The sequence below is a fragment of the Tetrao urogallus genome (assembly GCF_951394365.1).
Source record: "Tetrao urogallus genome assembly, chromosome: 1".
NCBI lineage: Eukaryota > Metazoa > Chordata > Aves > Galliformes > Phasianidae > Tetrao > Tetrao urogallus.
Window position 1 is genome coordinate 92,644,651 of NC_136813.1, and position 27,799 is coordinate 92,672,449.

At 37.8% G+C, this 27,799-nt stretch overlaps 1 protein-coding gene across 5 annotated transcripts in view; it reads left to right on the forward strand.

Annotated features, from left to right (window-relative positions):
• Positions 1–27,799, forward strand: part of APP (amyloid beta precursor protein) — a gene marked incomplete at both ends in the record, with an annotated part of 202,543 nt that overhangs the window by 107,907 nt on the left and 66,837 nt on the right. For 3 of the 5 annotated variants that reach the window (XM_079537868.1, XM_079537869.1, XM_079537870.1), the window contains one exon: positions 9,831–10,033. In XM_079537868.1, coding sequence (XP_079393994.1) covers positions 9,831–10,033 — 203 coding nt within the window. Of the gene's footprint in view, positions 1–9,830; positions 10,034–19,704; positions 19,873–27,799 lie in introns of all 5 variants that reach the window. The other 2 variants (XM_079537866.1, XM_079537867.1) reach the window with 1 other exon arrangement.

Here is a 27,799-nt window from a genome sequence, read left to right on the forward strand (position 1 = left end):
ATATGATTAGCATATTCAGTATGCTATTAGCATACTGCGTCTTACATCCTTATGTTAATTGTTTTTGTCTCTCATGTAGACAATTTCTTAATACTTAGATAATTTACAATGTCTTTTAATAGCATTTTGTTCTTTTTCGTGTGGATGTTGTTAAAATTCAGAAAGCACAGGAGTGTTAATTGCTAATGACTCTAGAAAGGGTGCTAAGTGTTGGATTTCTTCTTAGGATGAGAAATTTCAATGGAATTGATGAAACATCGTGTTGCGCTGGGGGGTAATTGCATCGATGCCGAGTTGGCAAATCTAATCACCATTTGAGTATAAAGCCTTAACAGAAATGATGGATGAGACTATGGGTGGAGAGAATTAATCTAATTGAGAAAGTGATGAGTAGGATATATCCATGCTTTTGTGACCCCTTATGAGAGCAGTTTGCTAGCTGTGCAAACCGCCTATAAGATTTGCATGAATGTTCAGCCTTTTTTAAGGAATTTAATGGTGTCAAACTTGGATATTTAATAAATTGTAGACTTTGAGAGAGGGATGTTGTTTTTAAGACCCCAAAAAAATGAAGTCATTTCTTGCAGTTATTTCTTTAAGTAATAAGCAAAAGCGTTTTAAGCAAAAATGTTGTCACTTGTCCAACACTGAAATGTTGGAGCAAAAGGTTCCCTGTATACATTTGTGTAGTAAGCAGCCCAATAAACTGTTCTGACATTTCTCCTAGATGTTCTGAAAAGTTCTTGTGACGTAAAGATATGTACCATTCCATCACAAACAGTGTGCTGTGTATTCTTTGTGAAAAAATATTTGGAAGTGAGAAATCTGCATTTGGGTTTTTCAGCTTGTATTGTCACACCAGGATATCTGTGTGCCAATGGATTCGTAACTGGTTATTCGTCCACAAAGTTAGCCAGCAGTTCCTTCTCTCCTTTACCTTTCAGTGATGGAGGTTGTTACTGTGGTCTACACTAGAAATATGAAATCAGTATTAGGATGCTTTGTGGAAATTTAAGAATTCCATTTCTTGTGAGGCTGTGCTATTACAAATGCCGTGTAGTAGAGCTTTTTCTGTAGTTAATACTTTTTTTCTCCACATTTTAAGGCAGGCTACATACGTACTTCCGAATATGTGGATGGAAACAGTAAATACTTTTCTATTTTGCTGACAGAGGATATTTCTAATCTTGAATGTTTTTGGCTCTCGTTGCACGATAACATGCTATTTCTTCACACGGGATCTCTGTTTTTATCACTGCTGAGAAAAAATAGCAGTGAAATTGTGACTTGAGTGAAAAAGAAAAGGTTAAAACAGTAAAATTCTGACCTGGTGAAGAGCTTGGTCTGACTGTGTGAGTGAAGGGGATCCCCTCAGCAGAAAGTCTGGATGCTTGCAGAAGATGCTGGTGATAGGTGCATTTAGAAAAGTTAAGATGGCATGTTCTTTGAAAAATGTTAGGACACATCTTAAATTGAGCATCCAGGGTGCCTATGTGCTTCGGGCATTTTTTGTTTGCTTTCCCAATTGTAAAACAAAGATGTTCTTGCAGTTTGGGACTGTAGTTGCCATGTGAGGGTACTGAGGTGAAGAATTCCACAGACAAAGCATGTACTTATTTGGTTCATAGTTCATACTGAGTACCTCAGATAAAGCTGTGAGATAGCAGGTTAGACAAAGAGACATTGAACAGTTCCTTCTAATTACAGCAGAGGTTTTACAGAAACAAACGTTTTGTAACAGATCCAGGGGTTCCTGCTGATTCTCAGGCTGGCTGAAATAGGGCCACGCAGATGACTTTCACCCTGCCGTCTTCCATCACATTCAGTCTTAATGATCTTCCACTGTCAGGATTTTGAATTTATTATTTATTAAATTTCAGAAGGCTCTGTGATTCTGATGGATTTTATGTGTTTGTAAACACATTTCTAGTTTTGAGTTTCTCTGCCTTTTATAAGATGTTCTGTTTAAAAATGAGATTAAAAGATCTTTAGTGCAACTTCTTATTCTTTCTACTGGAATTAATGAAAGCAGACAATTTTTTGTTATCATTGTTATGTGTAAAGGTAAAAAAAAACAAACACTATAAAATCAGGAAGATGAGAGACATTAAAAATCACATAATTCTGTTGTTTGGTAAAGTCTTAAGAATTCAAAAGCAGCTTGTGTAATACTGTGAAATAGCTTAGTTCATTTTTATTTTTTTTTTTCTGTTAGGATAGGTGAAAATATACATAATTGCAATCTAAGAGTAAGGAAAAATGAAAGCGAAAATAGAAAATAATTAGAATTTACAAAATGAATGCTGCACAAATGCTAAACAGTGTGAATCTCTCATTATGATTTGGTATACGGTAGAAGATGCCCATCTGAATTCTTAAAATTTTATCTGTACCTTAAAAAGTGTTCATACGTGCCCAAATGCCACATCATTTCTTCATGTTGTGAGATATCTAATTTATTTGCATAGCTTAATCCAGGCCTAATGAAAATAACTAAGGGCATTTTAAGCAGTTTCTGCTTTTGGGGTCATTTACCAGGCAGAGCAGAAACATGGCTAAGGTATCTTGTGGGTTACACTTCTGATTCTGTAGATCACTGTAATTTTACATGCTTTGACGCCAATAAGCCATTTAAAAGATCAGGTAAGTTGACTGGGGGTCTGGCATAACCCTTTTCTGTCCTGGAACTATGCCTAATCTCATGGCTACATCACAGTTTAGTTCCTGTCTTGCTGTTTCCCCCCACCCTGTCCCAGCACTTGAGGGAAAAAGACATTTTTGGTGCAACTCCATCCTCCTATACTTTCAAGGTGAATGCTGAAATCTTCATTTTGTGCTTGGTTTTGACTTTCCCTCATCTACACTAAAACAAAGTTACTCTTGTTCACGTTTACTCCTCTGGTGCTCATTTTCACGTGGCTAATATACTTACTTTTACCTTGAAGTTAAGTAGTACACCAAAGTTAAATATTAGGAAGTACAGTGATGTGAGCACTCATGTTCCTAAGTGCACCCTTGGCTTAGTTTTGAGCGTTAAGTAGTTCCTGTGTTGAGTCATATGTTTAATTAGTGGCACTGTTGAGAAGAATGCAGTGTGTGCAGTGGTAGGTTCAAACCTGGTTTGTGAGAAAACTCATCCTTCAGTCAGAGGAATGCATGCTTTGGATAAATGCTAGGTGGAAAATGCCCAAACCTTTGACTTGCATATTGTGAGGAAATTTGTTTCCTTGCTTGTTAGCTTTCTAATTTGCTTTTAATCAAAAGCCTGGTAATTAGGCCAGGTCAAGTGCACTCATTTTGTTTGGATTCCAAGCATTTGTCATACTCTTCTGTGTTCCTGTTTTGTGTTTTCTGTGAAGATATTTACTCTTAAGAGGTTCGCAGCTGGATCTATTTCCAAACTCACATTTAAAGAGCTTTATGCTCTGCATCTTTCCTATATACTAGAATGCATATCTGTGTTTATCATTAGTCTTCTGGTAGAAGCAAAGTTGTACACAGACCGAATACTTGAAAATCCAGTCCTGTCTCATGTTTCCTGAAGTTCATTTTAAAAGACCTGAAGAGGCTATAGAAAAGCATGGGATGGTGGCACCTGCAGCTGTCAGAGTTAAGGATTCATAAATGACTCCCAGCTTCCCTTGCTGGGCTGGAAGAGCAAAGGCAGCAGCTTATGTGCGGAAGCTGTCTGTCATGTATTAATTCCTGCAGCTGTCTAGAGCCAACGTGACATCTCTACACCTGCCTGAAAGGCGGTTGTGACAAGGGTGGGAGTCAGCCTCTTCTCCCAGGTGACAGTGAGAGGATGAGAGGAGTGGCCTCAAGCTGCACCCAGTGGAGGCTCAGATTGGATATTAGAAAACATTTCTTCTTAGCAAGAGCAGTGAGGCAGTGGCACAGGCTGCCCAGGGAGGTGGTGCAGTCACCTTCCCTGGAGGTGTTTAAGGAAAGCATAGATGTAGTAGTAAGGACATTGTTTAGTGGGCAGTATTGGTGGTAGGTTGATGGTTGGAAGGATGATCTTAATGTGTGTTTTCCAACCTTAATGAATCTGTGATTCTAGTTACTCAGTTTTAATGGCTAAAAAAAAAACAAAAAAAACAACAACAACCACAGTGCAGATGGAATCTATTTGCGTTAAAATAGTTTCAGAAGTCTAGTGAATGCTAATCTTTTCAGATTTCAAAACATCTGTCTCTCACACCTTTTCATTCCTTTTGCACCTAGTGATGAAGTATGTTCAAGTTGTTATTTGGCAAAATCGTGCCAAATGGATGAGAGTTTATTGCAAACAAAGGTGTGAGGCACTTCCCCAAACTACTAATTAGTTCTTAGTTATTTGTTATTGGCAATTGAAAGCTTTGCCAAATTTTTGTCTGAAGGTAATAATTACAGACAGAAATCTCTTCTTAAAACATAGCTTGTGATGAAGTCCCATGAGTCCTAAAGCACAGTTGGAAAGAAAACTAATTGCTCTCTTTATTTGTATTCTGTTTTTGTCTCCACTGTAGGGACATTGTATGGAATACTAAAATCAAACCTTCATCTTCTTTTTCTCATTTCTTGATCAGTAAGTGAGCATAATTCACTTTCATTTGTTTCCTTTTACCAGTCTTCCAGTTTTGTCTTCAAGAAGAAATGGGAATATGCTCAATTCTGAGTAAAGTGAAACGATATGTTGGTGTCAGTTCTTACTGAAGTGATGGGTTAAGTAAAGAAAGTTATTAGATATGCATAAACAGAACTATGCTTTAAGCACTGTTTGTAACTATGTGCCTAGATACATATTGAAAGTAGCTGTACAGTGGTATGTCTTCTAGAAACAGAAATATGCCCATTGGTATGTTTTTATTTATATCAGTGCTGGAAATGGAACTTGCTGCCTGAAACTCCAGTGCCTCTGCTGCATCAGAAATAGTACTACAACTGCCGAACTTGAAGTAATGTGTTTCATCACAGATAGGAATGTAGATGATTCCTTTTAACAACCCACTGCACTGCTTGGATGCTTGAAGGAAGTCTTATTTCCATGATAAAGGAATGAATTTTCATATCCCATATGTGGGGAGATAGGAGCAGGAGGTTCAAAGCCGCTGTGACCTCTGTGTCCACTATTAAAGGAAGTGGTGCTGCCTGGTCTGCCAGAAGTCTCTGCTGACAGCAGAATGAGGTACAGTGATGTTTTGTATGAAAATAGCAAATATTTTCGTGCCTGTGTTCAAGCCTCAGAATTAACCTCCATTGTTTACTGCTGAATTGTTAAATTTAGATGATGATAATATGGCTTTAGAAATCTGTGAACTTGTCAGTGTATCAAGAAATATTTTTTGAGCAGACTTTGAAAAATGCTGTCACCAGTGCCACTTAAGCTAAGGCAAAATGTCAACAGTGTCTTTTAAACGAAACACTTCAGTCTGTAGTGCTAATAAAACCCTGCCTGGAATGGCATCGAGGGAATATATGGAAATGTTAAGATACTGCAAAGAAGAAACAAAACTGAGGCATACTCATAAAGCAGAGAAGGTAAAATGTAATAATGGGAATTAAGCACACCTGCTACATATATTAAAACTCAAAGATTTCTGAGAAAAATACCAGCATCCATATTCACCTTGTAGTAAGCTTCTGTTGGAAGAAGGTGGATGCTGAGGTGAGAGGTGTGCAAAAACTGTGAGGCACTATGTCTGTGGGAAACAGCACTGTGCAGGTGCTGATGGAGAAATGTGAAATGGTTCTGGAGCATGAGGTATGACATGAAGAAACAGAGCTTTATGCAGTGTGCAGCAGGGAGGTTTTGGCACCATTCAGAAAGTAGACGCATCGGTCCAAAAGCTGAAGTATAACTTAATTCTCTGTTGTTCCTTTTTGTGCTCTTTGGGGAAGACTCAGAATAGTAACAACAATGAAGTCCAAAGAAATAAACCCAAGGATAGTTATTCTTGTTGTGTTACAGGAGGTGTAGTACCTTTCATAATACTAGAAGTGCCAACTCCAGCTCCTGTCTTTGTGACAGAGATCCGTTGGGACTTAGCATTGTTTATAGACACTAAACCTATCTTGAAGGGTAAGGCTCAGTGTCCCCTTACTGGCAAACACTGGGATTCTTCCTCCTCACCAGTGGCCCTTGGCCCCTGAAGAGTGATCTTAAGCTACTCACACATTATTGCTTTTCTTGATCATGTTGTGACCGTTATCTCTTAGCAGATGTTATTTTCTGCTTGCACTGCTAGCATGTGTGCTGTGATTGAGTCTTAGGAGAGCATGAATTAGCGTACTTGCATTGATTTCTGATGTAAACAGTTGCTTTTTTTATTGTTAGAGCTCGCTAGGGTATGTCCCTCACTGTTTTATGTTTGAGTGGTTTGCTCTGTGTTACTGTGTTGTGTAGCTGAGCATAATACTAGTCCCATTCTGGTATTCAGTTTCACTGAAGAAGAATCCTATTGAGAAAGTGCAAAGCACTTTTCCCCTTCCACTCTTCTTTGAACATCAGGACTAATAGGGAAGAGAAAACCTTGCAGAGCCCAATTTCAGGTATCATGTTTCTACAAGTATATAGCAAGGCTTACGTTTCCATTTAGGTATCAAAATCAACGGCAAAAGCACTTTTATTGTGTTTTTATTGTTCCTTTTTCTTGTAGCTTTGGCAGTAAAATAAATCCTGCAAAATACCATTTCTGTGATTTGAATTTTGCCATATGTGTTGCTAGCACAGATGCAGTTTTTTAGGAATGATCACAAATGGTATCAAGAATCTAGCACAAAAAATCTTTTTTGGAAGATTTTTAGAATATTTTCAGGAGCCTGATTCTGTCAGCTTTGACTGTTGTAGTCTTCTATTATTCCTGCTTAAAAAAAAAAAAAATCACGCAAAAACAACCTTCTCTGATGTACAGTTCTTGGAGCAAGGAGCAACTCATAAAGGGGATGCAGGTTGGGGCAACCTGTAGTCAGGTTCCCTATTTCCTTCTGATAAATCGCTAGATAGGAAACCAGGGACTACTGTGATGGTGAGCTGAAGCAACTGCTACATATAGAGAATTTTCTTCTTACATCCTGTCTCCGTCACGCCCCCCCTTAACACGAAAAGCTTGGCCTTGATGCCGAGTTTCCAGTAGTCTCCATGCTGGAGACTGACATAGTTAATTGCTGTGTAGCTAAAAACAGATGGTTATTGGATGCATGCATACAAATTGTTTTTGAAGTAGCTTTCCGTATGACTAATTGACTTTCCTTTTTGTTTGTTTGTTTCATTAGTGTGAGGTGTTGAGTGATTGGACTGGAGGGTTGGTTTTTTATTTTTTTTTTTTAACTTTATGAACTTGCCAGTATCTGAGAGTAATCATTTATGTGAAAGGAAAATGAAAAGTAATTGCACTTTCCTAAAAGTTCCTGTATTTTTAGCTCAAATGAGGGAGAGAAAGAGAAAGAGAGAAAGAGAGAGTAGCTTTCTGTGAAGTTGAAAGGCATAGTCTGTCTGATGCTCTAGATCAAAATCTGAGTGCCTTATACTCAGCACATCTAGTTTGAATGTCTGTAGGTAGCCAAGACTAGAAACTCCTTAGCTTGAAGATCAGAAACAGTCATTAGAACTTAAAAATTCATCTCCCTTTGGCTATTCAAAGGTTACGGTGTATGTGTAGCAATTATTTCATGCTCCTAAAAAGGTTTAATGTTTTGAAATGGAAACAGAAGAATTCTGTTGCTTCCAAAGGATTTACTAAGAACGAAGATGGTAATTTTGGAAATACTGAGATTGGAATGCCGGAGGAAGACCATATTGTAGAATTGCTGGAATTTCTAATTTAGTTCTTTGAAATGAAAAACTAAGAGAAGAACCTGGTGATTTCGTCCCTTTTTCAGTCTTTCCCATGTAAACAGAAATCACTTTTGCAGACTCTTCTGCAATTTAGTTTTACTATTCCCATTTTTGTAGCCTGCCTAGGCTTCACTCAGTGGAAAGCTGTATTATTTAATTCTTTCCTGTGTTTTGAAAGGCCAGTTATTTTGTGAATGAGAAATAGAGAATGCATGCTTGTTTGTATAAAGTCTTAACTTATTCCTACTAATCGTGCTTGTGGCATACAAGATTCTTTTCACTGTTTCCTAATTTCTTCCCAACACTTTTTAAAAGACCATTCTATCCTCTTTTTTGCTCTGAGTTTACTCTCAAAGCTGTACTGGACAACATATTGTAAAGTGAAACGTTACAGTCTTAGTCTTCAAAATGAAGTGTAAGAGGCAAGGTGTTAACGTCAAACAAAAGGCTGTTCAAGCATATGTGATGCCATGAAAAAAAAGCTGCAAAACCTCTTGTGTATGATAAAAAGTCACTGCATGTTTGAATATTTAAAGATAATTTACTAATTAGCAGTGAATTTCAAGAAGAGGACAGATTAACTAATGTGAGACTTTCCTACAGCTGGTGCTGAGTTAGGAAATCTTCCAAAAACAGCAATAGCAGTCAGTAAGTGTATGTATTTTGGCCTATTGCCTGTATATCGTTCAGAATAATGAGCAATTCTGATCTTCTTGATGCATTAAGCCACCAAACATGTTTGGTAACTGACTGCAGTATTCCTTCTTAGTGCTGAAAACTGATTGAACTCCTGCAAATTTTACATTGCTGCAGGAATTGTCGTTTAGGATCATTTAGGATCCTGTGATATATTACGAGGTTTAGCCCAATAATTTGAGGTTTCTTCATGAGCTCAGATGTGTGCTTACATTTCATACAATCATGGCTTGGGTTGGAAGGACCACAGAGACCATCTAATTCCAACTCCCCTGCTGTGGGCAGGGTTGCCAACCACCAGATCAGGTTGCCCAGGGCCCCATCCGCTATGTGGCAGCTTAGTACCATAGTACTATAGGCCTTGTGGTGTAGCTTATCTGAGCTTGCCATGCTGAGCGGCTGCCTACTGGCTAAGAGAGGGGTCTTATCAGGAAAACCCTGCAGACTTCAGCATTTGGTCAGTGCTTCTTGTACAGAGGGCCAAAACTGGAAGGCTTTTCTCTCTTTCTGGATAATTAGGTCCTTAGTGTTGCTGCTGTGTCCATTGCATGCTTTGAGGTGCCTGAAGAACACAAAACCACAGAGAGAAGAGCTAGCAACAGTCAGCTGAAGAATGAATTGCAGCAGTGTGTCAGCTACCCCCTCCCTCCCACAAAAAATTTGAACAATGTCTTTTCACTAAACCTTGTGGAAACTGCTTTGTCCACAACTCCCTTAATAGTGGCTTTTCTATTCACAGGATACTGTTGTAACAATAGAATGAAACAGTCATTTGTAGACAGTTAAGGGTCAGCTGGATGCTTGGTTTGACACTGAGTTGTCCTCTGAGGATGACAGGCAAAGTAGCCCACAGCATGTCTTTGAATTAGGTGTCTCCTGGGTGAGAAAATCCTGAGGAACTCTCTGCTTTCATGCGTGTATGAGCTGAGTGCATTTTGGGCTAATTTGGGCTTTTTTCAGACTACAAGTTGATTTGTTGATGGCAGAGTGAAGCAAGCGTATTTGGAGTGTTATTCAGCTGTCAAAATATGGTACTGCTGATGAGAATTCTTTTTTCCATCCCTGTGTACAAAGAGGAGTTCCAGTCTGGTATCCTGCAAGTTTTCTCACAGCATTGCTAATGCTTTTTTTCCCCTCTGATTTCTCATTCATTGTGGCATTTCAGAGTCCCTGACTATCTATGTTGTTTTATTTAAAGGTGGAAGAGGGAGATGAGGAAACATCTTCCTGTCCTTACAGTGTAGCCTATAAAATGTCTCACTTAGCACTTTGGAATCATTGTTGCCGACTCATCATTATAATCTTCTTTGTTTAGCGATGATAAGGTAGTAGAAGAACAACCAGAGGAAGATGAGGAGCTAACTGTTGTGGAAGATGAAGATGCTGATGATGATGACGATGATGATGGTGATGAAATTGAAGAGACAGAGGAAGAGTATGAGGAAGCAACAGAAAGAACTACCAGTATTGCAACCACTACTACCACAACTACAGAGTCCGTGGAAGAAGTTGTCAGAGGTAAATTCATGGGCAGTTAGCTTGTGGCTGGAAGACTGTTCCTACTGCTTTGTACACTTGCTCTTTATGACAAGAAATGTTCCAAATAGCAAAATACTCTAAATTGCAGCATCATTTTGTTTCGTCTTCTGTAATTTGCAAGTTTAATCCCCTCCCCTTTTCCATTACAAGTATTTTTTGGAAGTGTTTGGTCATTGTGTATGGTTTGAATAGTAACGGAAGAAGTGTTTCTGGTTTGTTTGTTTGTTTGTTTGTTTTCAGTTGAAGTACCGTTCAATAACTTGACTGCCATGTGTAGCAGTTAACACAGAAAAGTTGTGTATGGGATGTTTTGCATTTGTTTCAGAATAGTGTGTCAGTTCGAAGCAGGAACTTGCACCTTTTACCCCAGTCAGTAGTCAAAGCAGCACAGTATTTTTAAAGGCCACACTTGTCCTACAATATGTATTTAAATGAATTGTTCTTATGTTACTATTTTTATAAGAACGGTAGAATATGATGTAAATATCTGCAAAATAGATAGTGATTTTTTGCAGCACTTACAGCACTACCAGTAAGGGCTGGAGATGATGACAGAAGATGAGATTAAAAAAAAAAAAGAGAGAATTTGGGACTTGCAGGAAGCGAAGACAAAATGAGACCAGACAGTAATCCATGGTAGTGTGCTTGGCAGAGCAGGTAAGGAAAGAGGGAGCAGAGGGCTCCTGGCTGTGATATCTCACATGTGCTTGTGACAGAAGAGTGCCAAAGAGAAATGCCTTGGAAAAGGGAGTCTTTCTTCATTTAGTTTTTCTAAAATTCATTGTCTGTGTAGGTAAGCTCTCTCATCAAAAGCATTAATGCTTTAGTAAAATGATTTGCAAAAATGTCTTTCTAAGGCTGGAGAAGCTGTCTTGTGTCTTTCTGTCTTATATAACTGTCTGTTGAGTGTTTTGCTCAATTACTGGAGAGCCAGTTCAGTGAGAATGGAGTGGGAAGAGATTATATTTAAATCTTTAAACCAATTAAATGCATTTCCATATGTGAGCTTTCACCACCTGGGAATAAAATGCCCTGTTCTGAATGGAAAATGAATATTGAGGAGGAGGGGGAAAAAAAAACGAGCACTTCATTTTAATGGGATTTTGGATGAGTGGAAATGAGGACAAATTAGGTAGAGCTCGTTTCTTTACTGAGGCTGACATTTCTACAAGGTTAAGATGTTTAGACTTCAGGAAAATAATATGTAATAATATGAATGTAAAATATAAAAAAGAAGAGGCAAACTATTGAAGCCACCTTTCAAAAATCCCTTAGAAATGTACATGCTTGCTGGCTACAATGCAAAGCTATTGTCCTCTTTCTCCCAAGTCTAAAATTTTTCACCACAGAGAAATGAGAAGAGCAGAGAAAAATACCTATTGCTGCAGATGAGGTGAGGGCTGTCTGTTACCAGTATAAATTCCTGGCACAGCTCTGTCCCAGCCCTTCATACTTTCTGACCTCCAGCCTTCCTGTGGCATGGAGAGTGCTGAGGCTGGCTCTGAGTGCATCCAACTGAGCTGCACCATGCAGAATGCTTGTTTATGTCCCACAGAATTTATCATCTTAGCCCTTACTCCTACTTCTGTTGCTGTGCTTGAGAGAACACTTCCCTGAGGGCTCTGTGTCCTCCTGATACTGCCAGCAGGTCCGTGCAGAAGCTTCTGCAGTAAGCATCCACCGTTCATAAAACGTGTCCTAGGATGCTCTTCACAGGCACAGCTAGTTTTATGTAGAGTTTATGAAGCTGTGGCTAGTACCAAGTCATAGCATTAAAGAGCACAATGTGTAGATTTGTCCCATTTTAGAAGCTTTGCTTTTCAACCTGAAATCAACAAAGACCAACTGTTCTAAAACCATAAATTAATGTCTAACTGAGTCCTTTCTCTCCCAAATCAATGGAATAACTGCCATCAGCTGTAAATAATTGAAAAGCATAATGTAATGTTATACTTTAAAGACAACTAGTACTATTGTAGAACCAGTTTGTCAGACGATTTTATTTCTGTACATACTTTAATAAATAGTGACCAAAATAGCAATAGTGCATCTATTTGCAAACTTCTTTCCCGTGAAAAGGAAGTTATGATCTTGTCTAGAGAGTGAGCGAGGTCACTGACAGGACAGTCTTTTCATTCATTTTTTATAAGCTACAGTCTTTATTTAAAAATGCGAATAAACTTTTCCTAGCACAGTACTTGGCATTATTCACTTTCCTGTGTTTCCTGAGGGACCATTCCTACTCTCAGTTCATATGGAGTAGGGCAGCAGACTGAATTCAAACTTCCAGGTCTGCTCTTGCTGGAGTTGAGGTGTAAAATCTAGCTGATGGTGAGTCTGAGGTTGCAGGGATCCACAGAGTTAATAAAAATATGTATTTATCTCTGTTGGTCACTGGGACATGTTATCACTGAATTTGTGGTCAAGAGAGTGTGGCTTTTTTATAAAGCCTGCAAGAAATCGATGGCTCTTGATTCCACACAGGACGAGGGGAAATGGCCTCAGGTTGTGCCAGGGTAAGCTTAGGTTGGTTATTAGGAAAAACTTCTTTACAGAAAGGGTTGTTAAGAGCTGGAATAGGCTCCCCCAGGGAGGTGGTTGAGTCACCATCCCTGGATGTGTTTAAAAGCCGTTTGGATGTGGTGCTCAGGGACATGATTTAGTGGAGGGTTGTTAGAGTTAGGGTAGGATGGTTAGGTTGTGGTTGGACTGATGATCTTTAAGGTCTTTTCCAACCTGAGCAATTCTATGATTTTAGACGGAGCAAGGGAGGTGGCTTTTTCTGGTGGCCAGGTGTAAGCAACAGAGCATTCTGCTGCTGTCCTGGCTGCATAGCGGATTTTGTGGAGCTGTTCCTGAGCCATCCAGGCTCCAGGTAATTCTTACAGTGTGTGACTGAATAAGCAGTTGCTCTGCTCTTCAATCATGTGCAATTGTTTGTGATTTTTTTTCTGCTCACCTTCAGCATAGTAGGTGATACAAGAAATCAGTGTCTCTTGGCTTACAACAGAGAATAAGCAGTTTGGATGTAATGCTTCCTGTCAGCATAGCAGTCAGTCAGGTCTCATTTAAAGGAAGGCAGTGGGGTCAGTGCAGCAGCCTGCAAAAACATTTGGCAGCCTCTTTGCATACCTGTTAGCAAATGTGGAAGATTCGGCATAAGCTTGGCCTGCCTGCTCTAATATGTAGTGCTGCCCTTTAGCAATCAGTTTGGTATTCCCTAATTCTGCTGAATTTTTTTAAACAGTTAGGAAACAGTTTTATCACTGATGCTTGACATGGTATTTTTACTATGTTTGCAATCTGAAGTTGCAAGCAGGAGATCATATGCTGGCTTCCTAGCAAGAGAAAACTAGCCTGATGTTATAGCTCCTACCTTTATTGATCTAGTATATTTCTAGTGTACTACACTTTTTTTTTTTATTATTTTTTTATTTTTATTTTTTTTACCCCTGCAGATTTATGTGTCTAAAAGATTTGAAATCCACTCATTGACAGTATTTTAAAGGGAGGTTAACCCTGGTGGCTAGACCCATTAGCTGTAAATTTGGGGATAATATTAAAAATTTTAATAGCTTTAACTAGATTTGAAATGTTATTAACTTGCCTTTAAATTAATACTTTCTTGTTTTTCATTTCCATCAAGGCTGTGCAGTATGCTGTATTTGGAAAATGATAATGTGTGGATGTATTCCATATTAAAAACCACTCGCACATTGCTATCCAAATAGCGCACATTAATTTAACTCCGCTGTGTTTTATTATGAGATTTTCATTAAGAATGATAATCTACTGTAACATATGAGCAGGATCTGATAAAATTAGCCTAATGGATTTGCATTAAAATAACTGATAGCTTTTGGTTAAACGTTATAATTTAAAGCACCGCTATTCCACTGCAGCAGAATACTTCAGAATATATTGCAATTAAGGAGAAATCTTTTTTATGATTTACTAGTCTTGTTGATGGAAAAGCAATGTATTATTAATATTTTGGGTCAAGTGCAAATGTGGTAAATAGTAAACACAGTAAGTCTTGCCTTATGTAAGGTCAGAATATCGGAGTGTGGTTTTGCTTAAATTATATTCCAATAGAAGAAATCCTCCAGGAGCCTGCTTCCCTTGATAGAATGTCATTTTACTATATCGATGCAGATTTAAGCTTAATATTTTCCTCTGCTGTGTAAAAAGACTGGAATGTGCTTTTGAACTAATCCTCAGATTCTTCGTGTCCTGCCATGTTCACATGATTATGTTGTTTTTGTGGCAACTATCTTTTTTGAAAAATATAGATAAATTCATGACATTTTGTTGGCCTACACTTGAAAACAAACGGGAGTTTTTGTTTCGGTTCTGGCCATCAAGACTAAGTATTTGACATCTTGATTCAAAGTGTAATTGTTTTACACAAATAAATAGAAAACATGCTTTCATGTATTAGTTCCACATGAAAATTGTGAGGCATTATGTTCTAGAAGTGCATATCTATTTTTTTTTTCATACATTAAATATTCCCCTTTGGTAGAATAAACATTAGAGAGAAAAATCCAGTCTTAATGGCTTGCAATGGGAAGTACAGTCTTCAATTTTGAGGAGGACTATTTTCCAGGTCTGCTTTTGGAAGTCTTAATTTTGCTTTTTCTTTTAACTTTATCTATAGAAAGCATTTTAGTGGTTGTGTAACTAACGCACCAACTTTATTACTAGAACATGTGCCAGCTTCCCAGCTGTCTCATCCTAATTCCAAAAACCTCCTATGAAATTAGCTTTTGTCTTTGAATACTCAAACTAAAATTTGGCTGCCTTTTCTAAGTATATATTCAGCACGAGGAGGCTTTGTCTCAGTGAAATTATCTTTAAATATTCCCTTTGATTAATTCATTGAACAAAACAGTATCATTCCATTTTGGAACAAAAAGTCTAAGAAAAACAGTGCACATTTATTCTTTAACTTGTCTAATTTTTCTCAGCTAATTAAAGAAACTGAGACTAATAGAGATACGTGTGTATTAATATCTTCCAGCAATAGTCTCAGTTCCTGGACATAATAGTCCACTTATAATGTTATGTACTAGCGTGTAATAAAGTGGAACATATACTTCATCATATGTATTTGAGTAATTTATTCCTTTATTCTTTCATGCATTAATTGATTACGTTGTTCTTTAATGGTAAAATGTAAAATATAGAACTGTGGTCCCTTTTACTCAAGCAGCTAAGCAAATCACTTGTTTGTGTGGGTATGAAGCACAATTTGAATGGATACTAGCATGGACAAAGCAAATACATAACCAGTGCTAGTGAGGTGGTTAACATCATCAGCATGATTTAGTTGTATGCATTTGCCATTATTGATGTTAAACTTGAAGGGCAGGTAGTATGGAAAAGGTCAAAAGGCTTCATATTTTCCAATTCTGTGGCTAAATTAAAGAGTGCGTTATATTTTGGAAGCCAACATGATGAGAGCTTTCCAATGTAGCATTAAGGTAGAAGATTTTCAGAAGTGAAAACTAAATATAGGACCCAGCTTCCAAGAAAGGTCTGAGTTAATTTACTAACTCCTCCTGTTTGTCCCTTCTTCCCTTAAATTACATCAAATTTAATTTCCTGTTTAAGGTTTGAATTAGGCTGTACCAGCGTTTAAATGAGCTTAGTTCTTAGATCACTTAGTTCTCTTAGATCTCTTAAGTTTTCATAGCTTGCTTAAATATCATATAGAAACTCAAATCCTCCATATCAAGGAATCGTAATGATTGCAGTGATAGAAGTATGTAAATATGTTTGTTTATTTTTTTTTTTATTTTATTTTTCCTATTAGAATCTTAAGCTGTATTATACATTCTTCTATTGAAAATGCTGGTGTTCACAGAGAAGTGTTAGTCTCATGCAGAAAAAAAAACCGAAAACACCAGGCCTGCAATAGAGATTTTGAAATAAAGCAATTATTTGATTTTGATTTAAAATCAGTTTTTCTCAGGGAGCAAAGAAACAATTGATATGGCAATAAAAAATTCTAAGATGTCATTCAGAGGCATATTTTTTATTTTCCTTTGTAGAAATTGATCACCAAAAGTACGTAGAATGCACATACATTTTAATTAGCTTTACTACCAGCATTTTAGTGAGTGAGTGTTATGGGTGTTCTTTACGTGAAGCCACTATAAATTAATGCCCACAAACTTGCAAAATGTTTTTGCTTTCCCCTAGGATACTGCAGCTTATCCATTTCTAGGGAAAAAATAACAGTTAGTGTTCATGTTGATTGTAACTATATATATAGTTTTATATAAATATATATATATATAGTTTTCAGTACATCACTTTATGTATTAATTTAAGACGAAATCGGAAAACTTTACCACAGAACTATCTTCCAGAGATAGTTCCATCTCCCTGCTTTGTTAGAAGCAGCCCTTTTTGCATTAGGAAGCTGGAATATGTGTAAGAAGCTCCTGATGGGGAAAATTGAATTATTCTCTTCTGGTTATCTCAAAAATAACTTAAAATCTAATGTTTTAGAGGGAAGAAATTGGCAATTGTAATCCTTGGTACAGGGCACAGGGAAGGTGAGATAAATTTTACTGTTGCAGCAGGATGGTGCGAAAACTGTACGTATCTGAAAGCAAAGTTAGAGTGTAGACCAGTTATGAACCTGAACTGTGCCAAAGGCTTGTCCTTTTTGATTATGTTTGGTTTCATGGAGCCAAAGGCAAAAAATGCATCTTTGGAAGGGAAGAATGAACCAGTTAAACAAAACAAAGCAAAGCTCATAGTACTGTTCTTGATTTTAAAAAATTGTGATAACAATTAAAATAGAATTATACTGTGGCAGAATGTATCTTATCTTTAATCAGTTTTCAACAACAAAATTAGTATATGAAGCAAAGACAGCTTTTAATTTTTTGATGAATCATTTAGCAGTGTATGCTGCCTTGCTGCTAATATCTGTGAAAATACCATAGCTCATACATCATAGGCATTAATTGCTACACTTAGTTCCAGTGGATGAAAGGGAAACAGGACATGGATGGCAGTAATTTTTTCTTAGCCCAAGAAAGACTCTTGAGTTTCGCGCTTCATTGCCCCATCTTCTCAGTTAGGGCAGTACAGCTGAAGATTAAATGTGGCTTCTTTAAATTGAGCACAATTGATAGGGATATGGAGAGGCGTGGAAGGAGCATTTGTACTAGCAACAGGAGCAATCAGGACCATTTTTCTAGCACTGAAGGTGGCTTAAAAATGCATTCTTCTGAAGCAGGGGTTAAGGAATGCTGCTCTGAACCCTTCACAGAGGGAGGGTGGTGACGCAACTGGGAAGGAATGACAGCAGTGACAGTTGCCTACACACAGCAGCATGATTCCTTCAATTAGGGCAGCCATGAAGCAGTTTACTTCTCCTGTTTATCTTTGTGTAGGCCATAAACTGTTTGCACAGCACACTGTCTCACTGTATGGTGAAGTAATTTCCATTTAGATCTCAGCAAAAGCAATCTGATTGCCTGTGCGGGCTGGATGGAAGGATGTGCCAAGGGCAGCCTTGTGGGAGAAGTCCCTGCCCAGAACACTGGGCTTCTGTCTTACTCTTCTTAATGCACTTACCCTGTGCTTGCCAGAATGCTTGTCCAAGTGCATCTTCACGTGTAACACATATATGACTGACTTGAGATTCCAGAGAGCTAACTCCTTGTTACCACTGGCATTAGTTATTTGATGGATGATATTACTTCATTTTTGCACGTTATGTGTATGTGCACAAAATCTCTGTTTCTATTTCTGAGAGCAGTGCACATAGGAAATTTCAAGCTAAATATATGAACCATTCCCATCTTGATAACACTTAACAGTACAAAGTGAAATAAATCAGACTTCATAGCAGAACTATAAAAGTAGAAGGTGCTTATTGCGTATGTGGAGGTCAGTCCATAGTCAACTTGAATTAAGTGATTTCTAAAGAAAGACTGAGTTGTTGAGACCTTTGCTTTTTGAAATGACATTTCCTGTCAGCAGACATTCTCTTGATTATACCTGTCTCTTTCATGTCATGAGTCACTATTCATTTTTAATTGACACATGGCAGCTCTTCCAAGTCTGTGCAAAGTTATCATGGTGTGAAGGTTTGACTGTATAATTGGATGGAAGGGCAAGATGTTATTCAAAAATAAATCTGAGGAATCACTTATTTACTAAATGTGGTATGTAGTTAATCTTACTGTTGTATAAAATTAATTGTAATTAATATTCTTCACAATTAAATTTGTTTTGCTTTTTTTCTTAAAAACGGCTTGATACAGAACCATAACATTATTTGTAGTACAGCTAACAAATGCATATGTGGATCTGTTTCTCTCAGAGCTCCCTAATATTGACTCATAATATTGCCATATTTGCATAGATATATGAAATAAATTCACATATCTATAAATAAATCCATGAGTAAAATTTTGTTATATATTTAAGAGCAGGCAGACACTGGCTACCGATGACAAATGAATATGAAATCCATGCAGTCAATAGTGGCTCTCCCAGGGAGGGTTGCATTGCTTGTCACTGGTCAGGAGAGACTGCCAAACAGAACTCTGCATAAGCGGCATCTGAGAGGTGATGCACTGATATTTCTTTCTACCTTTCAACCCTTAGGCATCTGCCTTCCATGAAATTCAAATTTATGCAGGGAACTTAGATGCCTCTAGTGAACATGTTAGTTTCTGTGCTGATGTAGTGTGTGGGATGAAAGCAAATGGGGGATATATTGCTATTTGACGTTACGCAGTTTTTATATGATGCATACATAGTATGTTGGAAGATTGTGGAGGCTTTTTTTTTTTTCTTTTTTTCCTGTTTGGAATGCTATTGGTAAAGGGCTGTACGCTTACTCCAAATTCCAAATTGCAGACAGAATTTCCTTTATCTTCCTTTCATTTGAATAGTTTGATTTTCCCCTCAGGTTTTCATGTGTTGCAGAATATAGGCAATGACTGTGGTGGCTCACAAAGAAAAAAAAAAAAAACCAACTTTTTTTCTTAAAGTCTGTTTTTTTTCTGTCTATATTCACTGGGGATGAGATTTCCTCCTATGGATGGAGTAAAGCTGTGGCAGTAATTTTACGTATAAGAGCCCTCCAGATACAAATTACAAACCCTATACTAGGCAGGCTGCAAGAGGGGGTGGTTTCTTCAGCGGTGATTGTATATAAATTGGTGTCTGAGGAGGAATTATTTTCCAGTATAACTCCTATATATTTTATTTGCGTAGCTAAGTAACTGAGTTTGGAGGTTTGCATTGCCACAAGGAAGAAACTGACTCGCATGCTTTCAGATGCATCCTTCCGTGCATATGGCTGAGGTTATACCCTGGGCTGGAAGGAGCTCAGACTCTTCCAGCAGCAAAGCCTAAACAGGCTTGGTACTAAGTGGGCCCAGCAGCACAAATCTGAACTGTTCAGAATTTGCCTGCATCACCTCAGGGATGGTTTTAGAGAATAAGCATTGAAGCACCCAGCAGTTCGTGTTTCTTTTTCCTAGATGCTCCCTAGGTACACCTTGATCCTCACACAGGGATGTTGAGGTGTACCTTGGCACACTGAGTAGATGGAAGTACAGGCAACGCTGTTTTCATACTAAATGTGGTTCCTCTGGGTCTCCTGTGACTAGAGGTGTGCTCTGAACAAGCTGAGACGGGTCCCTGCCGCGCAATGATCTCCCGCTGGTACTTTGACGTGGCCGAAGGAAAGTGTGCGCCCTTCTTTTACGGCGGCTGCGGTGGCAACCGGAACAACTTTGACTCGGAGGAGTACTGCATGGCGGTCTGCGGCAGCGTCCGTAAGTGCACTGCCAGCCCATTGCTGCCTCTCTCCGACCGGCCCTGCTGCTTGGGAGCGGGCCTGGGCTCACACTAATCCTGCTCCTGCTGCCCTCGGTCTGTCCATCTTATCTCTAGAGCTTGTTAGCTTCTTGCTAACCCAGCTTGGTAGCAGGTGCCTTCTCTGCCCTCTAGACAGTCTTGCACATAGCCGGCCAAAAGCCTAACACTTCTGTAGATGAAACCTTCTCGCTCAGTTTTTCTTCATCTTCTGTCAACGCCTACTAACATTTCGTGAGTCCCTGTTTTTGCATGTGCAGTGTGTGTATGGGAAAAAACTTTAGGGAAGCCTCAGGTAAGTTTAAAAATGGCTCTTTACACATTGTGTTTTCATGTTTCTTTTTTATCAAAGCAATATCAGCACATGAGAATATCAGAAGAATTATTGCCACCCATGGAAGAAGTGAAGAAGTCTTTTATTTTTTTTCTTTCTTTTTTTCCAGTTTGATTGAATACTTAATATGCATTTGCAAGGAAAAGGGATGAAATGATTTGTTTTTTAGGTTTCCCTGAGGGCCAAGATGCGCACAAATGCAAATAAACCTCCCACTTACTTTGTTTAACATGCCATATATTTTAATGATTGTTTTTCGTGAAGAAGGAATGTTTGCACTGTGATTTTGGTTTGGGAAGGATGGTTTTCCCATAGCAGAGTACTGGAGCTTGCATTTCAGTTCAGCAGTCCCTGGTGCTCTCTGTTTCTGTTTACCTCATCTGCGTGTATTATTCGGAGAGCTACAGCTGCCATTTCTATCTGAAACGTTAAAGGATGATTACATATTTTGCTGCTTCGCCTTCTCAAAGGGCAGAGAGGAGAAGAATAGAAGGAGCATATTAGGACTGCTTTATTAAAGTATTTTCCAAGCAGCTTGTTTTAAATAAGAAGAAAGCTTAAAAATGCACTTGAAAGCATGCAAAGTCATGACAAAGTGTGGCGTTTGTTTTGTGAAACAGAGGAGCTGTAGTTTATTGAAGCTGGAGTAAGGGTGCTCATGGAGGCAGGATTGCTACACTGGTCCTCAGCTGCGGTTCATCTTGGTGTCTTTTAGAGCTACTCAAGGCAAAGTTCCATGGAGACTCCACACTAGACTAAATCAGTGAGCAGGACTGATCAGCTTGTGCAACAGGAGAAGATGTAGTGAGTGTAGAGTAAAAATATGCTGCATGTTGGAATGAGGACTAATACATTTGCTAAAATAAGTAATTTTTAAACTATTAAGTTTCTGTCCTACATGAAGTATTTCCGGAGATGGATAACATGGTTTTCTCTGATTGTGAGCTCTGGGACAGACAAGGAAAACTAGGACTTTGTAACAAGAGTTAATTTAGGGCAGTAGTAGAAAAGAAGAGAATCTTTTTGAAGGAATGTTTCTCCAGTGAAAAATGTGGTATTGATGGGCAGTTATCTGTAGATATGGAACAAGGATGGAAAAGCTGACTGAATATAGCTGTCTCAAGCTGAATAGGGACATAAAAAAAAAAACTCTGTCAAGAGAAAGGTATTGAACAATATCCATAGGTCAGTTCACCTCTTGCACATTTAGTTTTAGGTAGCTGAGGTGGGGCTGTGTTTACTGTTATGACCAACAGAATTTGTAAAGGATAATTACTTTTTTAGGCATGTGTTAGGTGAGCATCATGCCTAAATGATTGCAGACTCAAAGACAACATGGTAGCTATAAAAGCAATAATAGAAAATAGCTGAGAAACCAAAGCTTTTGCTACTTTGCATCTGGAACTATTCCCAGTTAGCAGGTAAAGGATGATAAAAGTGAACAGTATTTACCCACACAGAGCTCTAAGTACTTAATGAGTTGGCTACAATGATATGCAAATGTAGGGCCTCTGAAATGACATCTCTTGTTTCTAGGACAGTACCTGTTCCTTTGTCCAGAAGTTTGTTTTTATTTTGTTTTTGGGAGGAGGAGTAGCTTTCGTCTTTATACCTCATGTCCAAAAAGGTAGGATTGAAGAAAAAGTAACTTGGCTTTTTATACTGTGCACTTTTATGGTCAGTAGAAGAGTTTCAAAAAGCTGCATGCACTGGTTCTTGGTGGAAAAGGTAAGTATTTTGATCTATGTTGTTGGAATGAAGAATTATTACCTTTGTCAGCATTACTCAGAAACATAGAAGAAAGCTGCACCATAGCATAAATAAGGACTTGTAGCAGATCTAGATTCTTTCAAGATTGCATTTTGTTACACTTCCAGTTTTTTTTTTATAGATTTGCTTTGACTCCTGCCCTTCAAGCTGAGCCATATGGATGCATTTCTTTGTCCAAATCCTGCAGTGAGGCTCTGTGCTGACTCAGAGGTCTCCTTACATAGTGCAGCTTGCATATGGAGCTTCAGTTGCTCACCCAGTTCTTCAGATCTTAGTTTCGTTGGCATTCATATGGCTGTGAACTTACTACATATAGATAAAGATGTTGCTGACTAAAGAGCAGTAGAATCACAAAATAGATTTCATGAGAGTTATTCTTACATAGTAAAACTTGAAAGGATGACTCTTGATTTGTTGTATTGCTAATACGATGACATTTCTTGTCATATACAGGTTGTAGGTGGAATTGTAACACTGGATATTTTTACCAATAAGTAGCACAGTTTACTCTAGGATGAAATTGAGATGAGACTGCTTAGATGTATTTCCCAAGAACCTCATAATTGTTTTGCAGAAAATCATTCTGCTACAAAGGAGTGACCTTGTCTGTGTTCTTTAAAAAGTGTATTACGGATTGAATTGGACTTGGAAATGAGATTTGTCTTCACTTTTTGGCAGTGAAGGATGTACAGCCTGTGCTCATGCTGTTTGAGAGGATAAATGATCTTTTAAATGATTCTTCCATAGCATGTAACATCAGAAATCAATGAAGAAACAACTTCTATATTAGTTTATAGTATATTCATTAGGATATTCAGATGAGCTTAAAAGATTCCTCTTCTCTATCTCACAGAAAACTTTTTCCTAGGTTCAATTCAATAAAACAATGCCAGGAATGCTAGCATTTGTGTTCGTTACATATGTGTCTTAGTTTACTTTGGAATCCTATTTTTGGTCTGTGTCATTTTCTCTTTTTGAAAAATGCAGTTAATATAAGTACTTGAGCAACTTGGTTTAATTGCTACAACTGGCGGTGAGGAAAAATCTAGATGGTCTTGTCTTTTAAAACAGATCTTACCGAGGATTTGTTCTTGGTTTTCCTCAGTACTTTCTCAAGCAGCTTTTGACTCCACAGGGTATGTTTTCCAAGCTATTTAGTTATGTTCTTGTACCTATATTTTCATCTTAGGTCCAAGTGTTCCATATGCTGATCAATTCTTATTTCTGTTATTTAAATATTTTGGTTTTATTTGCTGTGTCACTATCACCACGCTGTTTCTCATTATTCTTCATCATTTTGCTGGGGGAAAAAAAAAAAAAAGGAATGAAAATTATTACAGGTCCTGAATATGATACATTTCACTGCTTAAGTGACATCTTGTCTTTGAAATCAATCCAGTGGTGAATGTGATGGATTGCCTTTAATGGGTTATAGCAAGCCTTGGATCAGGCACCTCCAAGCCCATTAAAGGAAAAGAAAACAAACAGGACTGAAGACTTTCAGTACAGAAGTCTAGACCACTGCTTCCTTATCTGTCCTTTGTATTTCTTTATGTCACCCTTGCCTTAATCTTTCTATTTGGTTTTTATGCCCTTCCCTCCCTCAGCTGTCTGCATTTGTACTTTTTTATTTGCTTCATCATTTATTTCCTTCTCTCCAATGATCTCATTTTTGTTGCTCCCTGGTGTCCTGTATGAACCTTCTCAGCCTCTGTTAATGGAATCTGAAAGCGCATCTATCTTTGGTGAAACTGTAGTTTGCTTTGTGGCTTTATGGAGAGTAGTATGGGCAGTGGCTGTGTTTCTCTCAAATAGTTGCTTAAGGATGAAAGGGTGTAATATGAGTTTTAATTTTCTTGTATTGCACTGCAATTGGACTGAACAAAAACCTGAGGAGATTGAATTGTCAAGAATACCTACAGACTGTGAATAGTGAAAATATGTATACTGAATACTAATATCTGAACACAGTCTATGGAAAAAATGTTTTTCTTCTCCTTTGTTAAGTCTCTTAAGGAAGAGACTTTAGGAAATCTTAAGTCTCTTAGCCTTGATCTGAAAAGGTGATTTTGTCAGGTTATACAGAGCCTTAGGCTTTCTCTGCTATCAACGACTATGACGATGCTCTGAGGTCTGACAAAAATAATTTGTGTGTTGGGTAGGAGTTAATTCTGTCAAATTTTCACATTTGTCACCCTGCAACACTGGAATTGATATATAATTATTCTAGAAATAAAAGGCTTTAAATATCTTGTTACCAGTTCCTTCAGCTTACCAGACTACACACTCTCTATTGATTTTTAATATTTGACACTATCTCCAGTTTCTATTCAGTGTAAGGACTCAAACTTCTACTTTGTGCCTAGCCATAATGGCCTCTTTGAATTTATTAGAATCTATCAGATAGTTAGCTCAAATATAATGACCTCAAAATGGGTATATATTGACAAGAGTAAGCAGAAGATGATGAAATGCTGTTACTGAAGGAATTAAATTATTGTCATAGTGAAAAGTAATTTAGTGTAAGATTTTTTCACTTGTTTATTTAATAGCTGCTAGTTAAACATCCTTAAAGCTGTAGGAAATACATATTTTTAAAAACTTTTGAAATGATGTTAATGTTCCAGCCCTAACTTGGAGATGTGTGAAACTTAGAGCTCTTAAATACGCTCAATTTAATGGCTGTTGCATACAACACTGCTCTTTTCCAGCTTCTGTAGCCATAAATTCAGAATGCCATGGAAATCTTGCTGCACTGTTTTCATTTTTTTTCTACAACTGCAGCTGAAGGAAGCTGTACTCTGGTAGCACTGTTTGTTTTTAAAAGCTTTGATATACAATTGAAATAATCTTTTATTAAAACAGGGACTTTTATTATTGCAATGAAATCTGGTGGCTTAAAATACAGGAAACTGTTAGGTTCCAGTACTATCAGTTCTTCTTCTATGTTCCCTCTGAAGTGTAGTAATAAATTCAAATGTTATCATGTACTGCTATATTCTTGATATCTTACATCACGATCGCATATTTTTGTATGGATTTAGGTACAACAGTATTTCTCCTCTGCGCTAAATACAGTAAACTTACAGTTTCTTAAATCTTTGGGTACGTGTCAAATACTTTATTGAGTTTCGAGTTGAAGATATGAAGAGAATAAAAGCTACAATTTCATAACGTGCATGAAATTTCATGCTATCTAAATATATACTAAAATATTGTGTGCAAGATTAAGACTAATATGTGGGATCCACTCCTACTGCTCTTCTTACAGGCTGATTAGTACCAGTCCTTTCCTAATAATTGATGAGTTCTTTTTGTTTCCAGTTCATGCTTTGAAGTGAGGGAAAAATACACAACCTCTGTCACTTTGCAACATCCAGTTTAATTTCTCTTCCAAGCTAGTTTATATAATAATCTGTTCCGTTTAACAGCTAAGACTTAGGAAATGATACTCCAATCATTTCCTGTTGTCAGTAATTTCCTTTACCTATACACTGCTTGTTCAGGATCTTGACATCTCTCCAATTAACAGGAAGTAAAATACTTTGCCAGTTGAACTTGCATGCCAGCTTCTACTTCCAGAGCATATAATAAGTGATAAGGCATTAGAGAGCTGCAGTGCATTTGGGTAAGCAGAGTGGTAAAATATACTGAGTTACATAGGAGGAATGCTTTAATCCTTTAATATACGAAACCATTGCTTGTTTCATCTATACAATTTCAGAGACCACTTGAGCTTGAGGTCAGATATGAGGCTTAAGACAGAAAGCAGCCCACATGCAGAGCACATTCATCTGAAATAACTGCCACTGCCCTTTCACTGTTCTTGAGGTTTATGGGATAGTTGGCAGGCCTATGTCTATAAAAGCAGTGGAGCTTGCAAGTTAATTTGTGCCAGGAATGCATCTTTTTGACAATGCACTTAGTGCTGGAAAATATTCATCACAGCAACTGGCTGTAATACCAATTTGTCACAGCACTATAGTATGCATAACTTAAAATACAGAAGTCTAGCGCTAGCATTTCAAATTCTAAGTAGTGCTATTACAAGGAAGTATCTCACGTAATAAGTACAAAATCTTTTATTTGAATGAATAAAAAAAATTACTACAATTCCTCTTATGCCAGTCACTCTTCAACAACCTGTTGCTTTGTTGGAAATGCTCTTTGTATTCAGTTGTCTTATTGCTCCCCAAATTAGCAATAAATGGGACATTACTTCACATAAATGTGTCCCTTTCCTGCCATCTCTTGCATGAATTGCCTGTATCTGCTGGGTTTTATTTTCTCTGGTATGAAAACAGAACCGAATCATGCATCTTGATGAAGTTGAGGCTAATTTCAAATAGTGTAGATGAAATCTTAAGAAAAACATATTTTTGCAGTTCATTGTGAGTGTTTTACATTTGTCATTTAGTGCCTAGGAGCAATAACTGGATGAATTCCATTATCTGTTAAAATTGTAAATTTTAACTATCATTTTTAGGGAATGGAAGTGGATAACTTCTGTTACCACAATTTCTTCACCTGTTTCACCTTGCAATTACTTTTCACCCTTGGTTCATGTGTGGAGCCAGTGCCTTTTTTAAAAGCAGTTGGATAAAGCTTTGGATTGAAAAAAGAAACATTTGAAGTGTGCCTAAACACATTTCTTACTTTTTTTTTTTTTTTTTTTTTTTAATAATTCCTTCATCTTTTTTTTCTCCGTGTGTGTGTGTGTGTGCGCTCTGTGGAACTTGCTGTGTCTTAGTTACAACCTTGGCATAAAGGAGTGTTTGGGAGAATTCCTTTGTACTTACTGGCAGCAGTCTGATTTGGTGTAATGTGAATAATTATATGTTTTTTCCTGATAAATATTTAAATTCGTGGTTACAAATCGTAATAGAAGGATCGTGGTGCAAAGTGTTGCAGAGATGTCTGTGAGGCCATCAAAGGACTGCCCCTCACTACGAGAAAGACACGGAGGCCCAGGAGTGTGTTCAGAGGTGAGCAACGAAGCTCATGAGAAGTGTGTAGCACAAGTCTTATGAGGAGCAGCTGAGGTAACTGGGGTTGTTTAGTCTGGAGAAGAGGAGCTCAGGTGCTCTCTGCCACCACCTGAAAAGAGGTTGTTGGGAATCAGCCTCTTGTCCTGTGTAACTAGCAATAGGAATGGCCTCAAGTTGCACCTGGGGAGATTCAGGTTGGATTTTAGGAAAAATTTCTTCTCTGAAAGAGTGGTCAGGCACCAGCTTGGGCTCCCCAGGCAGGTGGTGAAGTCACCGTCTGTGGGGGTGATCAAGAAATGTTTAGATGTTGTACTGAGGGATATGGTTTATTGGGAAGTATTGATTGACAGATGAATGGTTTGACTGGATGATCTTGGAGGTCTTTTCCAACCTTGGTGATTCTATGAAATAAAATTATAACATATCAAAGGAAGATAGGAACAGTCTTTGCAATGTAAAGTTCAAAATGGAACATAACTTTTAAGCATGGTTTTAGCCTTGATGGGTAATAAAAACAATGGAAAAACCCATATATTAAGAAAGGAAAGTGTATCATGCTGAATACTTGGATTGGCTTCTCCTTGGTGTGTTAATTCTCTTCATGTCACCTCTGCCTGAAAATTCTTTCAATTAAAGTTGTAGACATTTTTAAACAATGTGCTTTCTACTCTGCTTTAGGAATATTCATCTAATTTAAAAGAATTTTGGAAATTAAGAGACTTCCTGAAAAGGAAAGCCCCAGAACTGCTGACCCTTTTACTGTTTTTGAAATTGATCCCTAACTATAATTATTAC